Source organism: Orbicella faveolata, unplaced genomic scaffold, assembly GCF_042242905.1.
Source record: "Orbicella faveolata isolate gen_17 unplaced genomic scaffold, um_ofav_v1 contig_34, whole genome shotgun sequence".
In the NCBI taxonomy this organism is placed as follows: domain Eukaryota; kingdom Metazoa; phylum Cnidaria; class Anthozoa; order Scleractinia; family Merulinidae; genus Orbicella; species Orbicella faveolata.
The window spans coordinates 4,645,902-4,655,683 of NW_028301563.1; the positions used below are offsets into that span (position 1 = coordinate 4,645,902).

The 9,782-nt window shown below is 37.3% G+C and overlaps 1 protein-coding gene across 1 annotated transcript; it reads right to left on the reverse strand.

Moving 5' to 3' along the window:
* Positions 1-198: 198 nt before the first annotated feature.
* On the reverse strand, positions 199-9,114 carry LOC110067983 (uncharacterized). Its single transcript, XM_020775345.2, has 2 exons — positions 7,899-9,114; positions 199-4,091 (listed from the first exon to the last, which is right to left on the reverse strand). Exons 1-2 carry the CDS (start codon positions 8,425-8,427, stop codon positions 3,502-3,504), a joined length of 1,119 nt encoding a protein of 372 aa, XP_020631004.1. The 5' UTR covers positions 8,428-9,114; the 3' UTR covers positions 199-3,501.
* Between the last annotated feature and the right edge of the window lie 668 nt (positions 9,115-9,782).

Genomic DNA, 9,782 nt, shown 5'->3' on the forward strand with positions numbered 1-9,782 from the left:
GAATTTTGTACGAAGTTTTTGTATGGAGAGGCACCGCCCCAAGGTCTAACCCCTCACTCTTTTGTATACCATTTTGAAAGAAAAGGTAACCCATTCATATACCTTTTATAGAGAAAAGGTACCCCAATGCTGCTGAAGGAGTGTTGTGTGACATCCCAAATAAGGAGTGTAGAGACTAAGAGATCAAATAAGCTGGAGTTTGTTTGAACCTTTTTATTTTAATCTTTCTATAGTACATCATAATAAAGATCTAGCTTTATTTTTGGATTTTTTCAGTATGTTATTAATTTCATCAAGCCCTAACTAAACATGTTTCATTCCTAGGCTACTGGTGGGGAAACATCATCCCTTTCTCATGCAGTGACATAGTTTGGGACACTTTAAATAGTAAACTATTACTTCACTAGTAACTCACTCATTGTTAAACACAAACTAAATGCCATCCTTTACATATTAAAATCAATTAAACTAAGTTGAACATTTTAACACCTTATTTCCAGCACAAAGATTTACAGTAATTGTGACCCTCAGGCCAATATTTTTTATGCATAAAAGTTATGTACATCCGAGAAACACCTTGGCCAAACTTTGGAAATAAACTATAATTTAGAGAAACAAGCCTAGAATTTTACGAAAGCCAGGCAATTTTTGAACTAAGTTTCACTTCCACAGGAATGTTAGCCTATGAGCAGGCTCTTCGCATGACATTCTTGCAACACAAACGGCCTGTTTGCAGGCTACAAGAATGTTAAAATTTTAACTTTGTTCATAGCAATTTTCTCTGGCCGGGGGTTAAGAGTGGCCTGTGGAGAGGGCCACCATTATTTTTAACTCCTGAAAATTTAGTCAAGCATTTTTGTCCGTGCTTTTAAAAGTGTGTTTTGGCTTCAAAAAATCTAACGAATCTATTGTACAGTGCAGTCAGAAAAAATGTGTGCACATTTTAAATCCAAAGAAGAGATTTGGAGGACCTGTTCTAAAGTTTTACACATCTAGTCATTTAAATCAATTAAAAATAAAATGTAACGGCAAAAGTGAATAAAAGAACAAGATTGTACACTTGCAAATTTGTGCCTAACTGTACACTGCTACACTTATTGCATTATTACCCAGTGAAAGAGTAACTGTGGAATGGATGTACCCTGAGACATTTCTAATGATCATTTCATCCTGAAAAGAAAAATGTTTCAAACCAGATATAACAAAATCCCTTTACAGAAAAGACTGATCATCTAAATATATCAATGATTCAAGTTTAACATATTTGTACATAATGCCTTTTAAAGTTCCTAAATTCTGATAAAGGTGAGAACGCCTCACAAATTAATTTTAATTAATACATTTCCCACAGTGACAAAGCAAAGCCCCTTTACATCTAAAGGAAACAGCAAAGTCGAAAATTTTTACATAATTTCCCTGGTAATTATTATTCCCTGGAGATTTAATTTTAAGGACATTCACCCACCAAATCCTAACGTCTCCTTTTCAACTTTATATAATTTTTCTTGTTGAGTGACAATAAATAGGAAGGAGTTGTAGTAAGAATAAAATAATACGAACTATAAAACTTTTACTTTGATTCATCATACTCCAGTAAAGCAAAGCTGAAAATTACATTTGTAAATATTAATAATGTTGAATAATATAGTCAAAAAAGATCCTATCTTCATTTATTATATGGAGAAGAGTGTTTTACTGGGAGCTAAACCACTCGTAGATTCCATACGCCACTTCATCCGGGACCCGAGTGGCGGGTGTGAGTGTTGTATCGTTCAATGAAGTCACGATTCCCACCTTTTGCTTTTGTTGAATTGGTTTCTCCATATAATAAAAAGAACATTACACGTTGGCTCGAAGATATGAATTTTATGTTCTCGTGGCAAGAACAATATCTCACTTGTTCGCTTCGCTCACTCGTGAGATATTGTTCTTGCCACTCGAACATAAAATTCATATCTTCTTGCCACCGTGTAATATCCTCTATATATTATGTGTATGTCCTAAACTATCACTGAACCATCTGCCCAAGACATTAAATGTCCAACTTAACAGATTGCGAGTACAGTAGGACCCCATTAATCCGGTCACAAACTGGTCTCAAAAATCTGGCTGTATTAACGAGGTGACTGTATTAAAGGTGTTCTTTAAATAAGAAAATGAGTGACTGAGCTTTTGTTTGGGCCAGAATATAGTGGCCGTAATACCAAGGCAGAGCTCAACATTGTGACCATTGGGGTAGCCAATACGACTGAATTTTTTTCACTGGCAACTAACTTTCCATGCTTTTCACTGAAATACTAAGTTTTGCTGGCGATTAAATATGAAAACTTAAGGGCCAGCTGGTCCAAAGGTTTTTTCCTGAAAGTCGAGCCCTGAACGGGTTGGCCATAAGGCGGAGTTCCACTGTATATCATGGCAGCCCAGTCAAAGAGCCTGGAAAGCTATAAGAATGTTATTGAACATTGTATTGCCTGCAGTCAGAGATGAAGATGCAGAAAGCCAAATGATGTACTGATAGCAATATTGTGTATTTGGCTGGAATGAAATGGTTCTCTGATCATGAAATATTATTAACAGCAAATTTTGAGATTGATGAAAGCACACAAACTTTTTCATCAGGTGAGGTAGAATATGACAGGACTAAAAAAAAGAGCTATCCAGTTGTCTGGGACGAGTTGATTTCCCTGCCGGGCAAGTAATGTTTCATTCTAACTTGCCCAATGGGCAAGGGGCCAGGCAAGCCTTCCGCCAACTAAATAAAAAAAAAAGAAGTAAACTTAGACTTGCCCAGGGCAGCAAAATTTGGGAGCTGCTTGTAAGTCAAGTTTTTTTTGAGCCCTGATATGATAGCTTACAATACAATGCTGAGATAGACAAAGTTCAAAACCCTACACAGTATAGTATAAGCAAATTAGAGCTAATATTAATTTTAGTATGTATAGCACCACTATGTTCTTTGGTTCAAGTCATTCAAGTTATAAGAAAACTTCACTCTACAAGCAAAGAAAGCCCAAATTATGGGAATTAACTTTAACCAGGCTGGCAAGAGCAGTATCTGAGCTCTTACTACAGTCCACCTTAGGTCAAAGATACCTCCTATAAACAGTCCAAGCCAGGCTCAGCCAGGGACGATTGGTACATTTTTAACACTCCACAATTTGCAACCTCTGGAACGTTTTCCTGTACCAAGAGTGTCCACTGTACGGGACAGAAACTGTAGACAGAAAGTGGGCCACAAATCATGCTAAAAATCCAAGTCTAGAATAAGGGCAGTGTCCTTTGTGTGTAGATAGGGTTCAAGTTGAATCCAGGAATTGTACCATCAAAATCGGTCCCAAGATGTGCCAAGTAAGGACTAACATAATGAGTGTTACAGGGAAGGTAAAGAGGGGATGTAAAAGAGACTGCATTTTTCCCAGACAGGATCTATTGCTTTCAATTTAAATTAATCAATCAGAAATTGAACTTTCAAACCCTGAACATAAGATTTTCTCAGCTTTCTTAGCGTCGTGGTAATGAATTACTCTTTCCATCCCCTGGTTTGGCACCAGAGCTTTCCCTGCATGCTTCAAGGCCTTGCGTCTTGTTTTCTTTACTGTTGAACTCAAGCTCTATGTAAGCACCTGGAGTGCTACGCTCTCTGTTAACCCTGGGGGGTATCCTAGGGGAGCGAGATACATCACTCCTACCCCGAGGGCGTTCACTTCCTGGAAAGTTCAACTCAAGATAGTTGACCGATTGCTCCTTGTTGCGTTCCTTTGTAGATTGTGCATCGGGTAGGACTGTGGGTAATGAGTGTCTTTTGAATTGGCTGTTTGGACTGTTCTTTTTCTCCTCTGATTCTACTTGATTGTCAAAACTGCCATTGTTAGACAAAACACCACTGTCTTCATCATCTTTAGTTTTCAAAGAGTCCAAGTCTATTTCAGCGTATTCTGTGTGTTCAGTTGTGTGCGTGTCACAGTAACGATAATCAGAAGACGGCTTGACAGTGCACACAACTAACTCAGGGCTTCCTTTGATAATTTCACTTATTTCTGCTACAGAACGTCCTCCAACTTCAATCCCATTGATATCAAGAATTTGGTCACCTGTAAAGAGAAAAATAAAGAACCGAAAACTGGAGATATATTGATAGAACACAACACAATGACCCTGGCCAGGGCTGACACCCAGACCACTATATCCAAAGTTCAGTGCACTGAACCATTAACCCATGATGCCTCTTCAAACAGACAGGACATTGTAAGAAAACACAGTTTGTTGTTTAAAGCAGAGCAATCCAAATAGAAAACAGCAACTTTATTAACTGTCAATCTACTAGCTGGCTACAGGGAGTGTAATAATTGGGACACCTAGCAAACTGATCTATACATATTCAAAATTGAAAAAAATAGATTAGAAATCTAATCTCATAGGAACCTAAAATCTCATCTAATAAAACCTTTTTTCTTCTAGTCTGGGAGATCAGACAGAATATGCCAAAGTACGTAGAATAAGGCCCTATTAAAGTGAGTATTGATGTGATGTCAAACTCTCAAGTGTGTTCCACATGGGAATATGATGCAACTTGGAGGGAGAATCTAGCAATTTATCAGATGCTATATGGGTTTTTTTTCAGACACCCCTTCAATTTGAGTCAAACAACCTAAAAAAAGCAAAGTTTGTTTAACTTTGGCATGCACATTTAGTGAATTAATGTAATCAACAGAGTTTGAATTAACTTGTTTGCTTTGTATTGTTCAGTTCCAGAAAATATCCATAATCCCCTCACAGAAGGGATTGGAATTTCCTGGGGGGTGAGGGGTTGTGTAGACCAAAAAATTTAAAGAAATGAATGAAGCTCAGTCGGAATTTCCAGAGGGGTGGGGGGGGACTTAGAAAAATTCCCTTCCGTGGGGGAGGTATGGATATTTGCTGGAACTACACATTAGGAAGTAATAGTGGTGTTCAGTTGTCACAAAATTAATTATGGACCACTCCATTGGCTTGATCCATAAACTTGCCACGAAAGAACTCAGCTAGTATTTCCCAAAAACAGGCCTCACACCCAAACATTTTGTTGATTATATTTTAATTAAGGTTACAGTATACCTTCAGATCGGCAATTTTCTTCAAATTTGGATTTTTGGTTCAAACTAATGGTCGAAGAGTAATCTCTAATTTCTGAAAACAAAATTGAAAAAAACCTAATATTGGCCGAGAAATGGATGTTTTATGTTATGGCCGGAAGTAAAAGTTCCCTCTTGATTGACAGCCCTATAACGTGTATGCAATCAACCGAGACTACTTTCGCGGGAGTATTACCGATATGGATACCATGAATTGGCTGGCTACTCAGTTAATCAGCATTGTTAATCCAAGCATTTTTCGTATTAGATGTAATTCTGTTAAGTTATAAGTAAACATGGACCACAGAAAACTCCGTTTACCAGTTCGCAAAAGCGAAGAATGAATGAAAATACATCAATGAGTGAAGAACCAAAAGTTGGCCTCGCGGATGAAGCTACGGACTTATCAAGTGGGCAAAAAGATCGAGTCAAGAGAAGAGAAAGGTTGTGTAAAATTTGGGAACTCGACAGCGATAACAGCGATGTTTACAGTGACTCTTTTGTTGAGTTCAATACCGATGAATCGTCCAACTCATTGAGATCCATTGGAATATTATCCATGCACATTTGCTCTGCCGCGCTTTCTTTTGTTTGTTCTCATCGCCCAGCTACTCTAGCGTTTGTATCCTTTTTCGTCTTCCCCATTTTGCCAAACCAGCTTCAAGAAAAACCCAGCCGCAGAAAAATTATCTCTCCGCCTTGAGCGCATTGCAAAACGCAAGGTTTTTTTGCAGATTCACGCGTAAATTTCACCGCGAGTTAATGGTAGTAAATTTTCCAAGCGCTGATTGGCTCAGTGATCTGAGAACCAAGTTGAAGGCATTTGTGGGTGGAGTTTGTTTGCGAAGCAAGATATTTTTCTTAGCGCTGTTTTCTTGGATAAATTTTTTCGCTTAAAGCAGACACTTTAAAGAGTTACAACTCAAACGGAATTTGTTTGTTTGCCCTCAAATTTGGACAGTAGCTAGATTAACATATAAAAAACAAAAATGTGTCTGCGAATTGTTTATTTCGAAATATTTTTTCTCCCAGAGCAATGTTTGTATGATTACTTCACATTTTTTAAATCCTATTTCGAAAATGTTCTGTAACTTTTTATTACAATTGAATACGGAAAAACGCAGACACGCTTTTTTAGCGCTTTTTGTCCTGAAACCGAGGAAAAATATACATTGGCGAAAAACAAAATTCGCTTTGACTTGTAGCTTCCAAAAGGTGATTAGGACGCTTGCATTTAGTGGCCGTGAAAAAATTGGCAATTCATTTTATTTCAAAATTTTTGGTATGGTTTGATAGCCAGCTCTATAAGCTTTAATTTGATATAGGGGTTTAGGTATCTACAGCTTAAACCGGACGCGCTACATCGCTTGGACACGAGACACCCCTGAAGGTATATGGTAACCTTAAAAGACCTGTTGAATGGCTGCTTTTTGCAAAGAAAATTAGAACCCTATGGGTACCAACTGCTTTCGAATTCTTATGAAAAACAACTTAGAGCGGCATTTTTCTGTTACATTATCTATTGAACAAAGACGGTTAATGGCTGGGAAATTTGAATAACAAAACAATGTTTATATGCAGCAAATAAGCCATGTTTTTTGTGCTACTCAACAATTGAAAGTTCAAGAATTTTAAATGGGGGTAGCTACAGTTAAGACCCCTTTATACTCAGATCAGAACTACTTTTTTAACTGCTCCCCCCACCAAAAAAAAGTCTTACTACTTCGTAACAAAGCGCCAGTCGTAAAAATTTGTTCAAAATTCTAATATCAAATTAACGATATCCCTGAAAAAAAACTTAGAGCCATTGAAAAATAAACAAGTTGTAATATCAGAGGGGGTTGAGCATTTTGTATTTTGCACACATTTATACAAACAAATGCAAATTGTATTTTACAACTGTTCAGCACATTGAACGTAATATAAATAATGAACAATTTTTAAACCCATGTGGTTGGCTTGACGTATTTAATCGCTGACGCATCTTTTTATTTTCCCTTCATTTCTATAGCGATAATGAAAGATAAGTTGGTTTTGAGAAGACACGTACGGTATTGCAAATTATGCCGATGAAATTCGACTTTTTGGGGGATAAAACCTACTTTACCTCCATGTTTCATGCTAAATTTTGTTATAGCTAAATCTTGTTGACAAAAGCCCACGGAAATTTGAAGTTAAGCGAAATTTAGCGTGAATTTCTCACCGCAGCCAATTTGCATGCGGAAATTAGCGGCTTATTTTGACTTTCAATGAGTTGAAGATCTGACAATTAGGATTGACAAAAGAACAATACATAAAATGTGTTCATTTCTAAATGCAAGCCGCACTTAACGAGGCGAAAACGAATTCAGGTCGGCTTTGGTAATCCACAGCTGAAATATTAAACTTGGACAACTGAACGAAAGTTCATCGATACCCAGAGCACCTGTGCGTAAATATATTGTCATGAACAAAATCATTTCTTTTATTGAGGAAAATTCGCTTTCTATTTGAAAACATTACCATGACTGCCTTCGCATTTAGCCGAATAAACCGGTTAAATTAATCACTTGTATTAGATCCAAAGTGAAAAAGTCAAATGAATGACATCTTTCCCTTTGTTCGACTTCAGAAGTCCGCCTACAGAATCTTCAGAGTCAGGTGTTATTCATATAAACACTGGTGCCATAAAAAAAAACACTAGATTAGAATCTCCAACAAAGGCATTCAACTTGATGCTGTTCTAAATTGTCGGGGTTTACAAAAACATTGCTGAACAAACTTGCTTATTAAAACATTCAGGCTTACCTGGTCTTAGGATCCCAGATGTAGAAACAGGCCCATCTTCGAGGATACGATTCACGAAGATGACACCCCCGACATTTTTAATTGTGCACCCAAGTCCCTGTCCTTTTTCTCTCTGGATCGTTATCCTCTTCAATCCTCCGGTTAACTTGGTGCTTTTCCTTCTAACTGGGTCGGTTTCTTCTTCTTTCAGTTCATTCTCTTTAGCTGTTTGTACTGATAACATCCACAGCTCTCTGTCGAACTCGGAACTACAACAGAAGCTGAAGAATGGCTTTCCTTCCACGATCAAATTAAAACAATGCTTTCTCTTCTTGGTTTCAAACTTCTCAATGGATTCTATGTCCATCAGAAATATCCGAGCTTCTGCAGTGCGCCCACGTTTCTGGTCTTCCTCTTTCTTGAAGGTGCACAACATCTGTCTGTTGAGAACCACGAACCGAGGACGCCATTGCTTCAGCAGGCTCGTTTTCTTTTGAAGAATACCTTCTTTGATGACTCGCTTCTTCATCTTCTTGCCTTGCTCTGCCATGACACTGTTGTGCTAAGCAATTTAAATAATTCTAATCCGACGATGAAACGCTAAGAATGCTGCCCATTTTTAGCGTGGTGTTTAGCATACTCAGATCAGATCATTTACAACTGGTTGCTATTAGCTATCGTATGCTAGCTTTTGTAGCTACCCACGCAATGTTTTAACCACTCTCGCTGTCATTTATGGCATTTATGCACCACACACCTCTACTTCAAATTAGTTCCCACCTTCTCATTCACCGCCGTTGCTGAAATACTCAGTAACGCTTAACCAAGCGTCTTATTTTCACAGCGTATCAGTCGAACGTGGCTCATTAGTTGTTACTGCTCCTCTTCCTGTCGGGTCCGCCAATGACGACTTCCGTTCGCCACTTTTCAGCGAGCTGTTACCGCCATAAAAGGAAACGAATCACGTGATGTAGCCAAATTTACGATTGTGACGCTCCGTATATGACGTCACGATCGGATAAGACTCGGTATACTTCGTCAACTAAACTACATTCTTGCACGTTGTAGAGGTAAAATTGTTTATTCCGTTGCACAATATTGAACAAAAACCATGTCAAATAACAAATTTCAAAATATAACGCTCAGGCGCAGGCCGAAGTAAAGGAAACGTCAATTTCCAAATATAGCAACATAGCAAGCCTTTAAAAAAAAAAAAAAAAAATATTGAAAACATTTGATCTGTCAGAAAATGAATACTGAAAGTTTACAAATTTGTATTAAGCAACTAATACCAATTTTGTAATTGGCTAATAAAAATTGTGGGCTTTATGATGAAAACATGGATTTGAAAAATTTAGAAAATGTTTCTCAAATATTCAAGTTCCTGGTTTCACTTTCTAAACTTACCAGGTGTTATTAATGTTGATGGTATTCAAAACGTTTTATTTATCCTTCCAGAACATGCCATATTTTCCTGATTAGTAGTTGCATACCTAAAATATTGTTTAAAACTAGGCAGTTATTTTCACCCAACTTTGTAAACAGATAGTGGTACTTCATCTATTTATGACAGACTGACTTATGTCTAGCTTCTTTTTTAAGAATAATTATTCCATTTTTATTTTTCTTGGTAATTAGCATAAACATTGACATGAATAACAACCTGTATTGAATATACTGATCTGAAACAATCCCTTAAAAAATACACATCAAACCATGGAAATTACTATTTTGGAGCTGCAATCCAACCCTGCCAATTTTTAAAAGGTTTACCCCACTCTGGTCAAGAAAAAAAAAAAACAGAAAGATTTTGGCTAGCCTCCTCTGTGGGTAACTGTTTAGATTTTAACTTAATTGAAAAAGATGGATAAATTTACTCCACTCTGGTTAAGGAAAAAAAAAGAT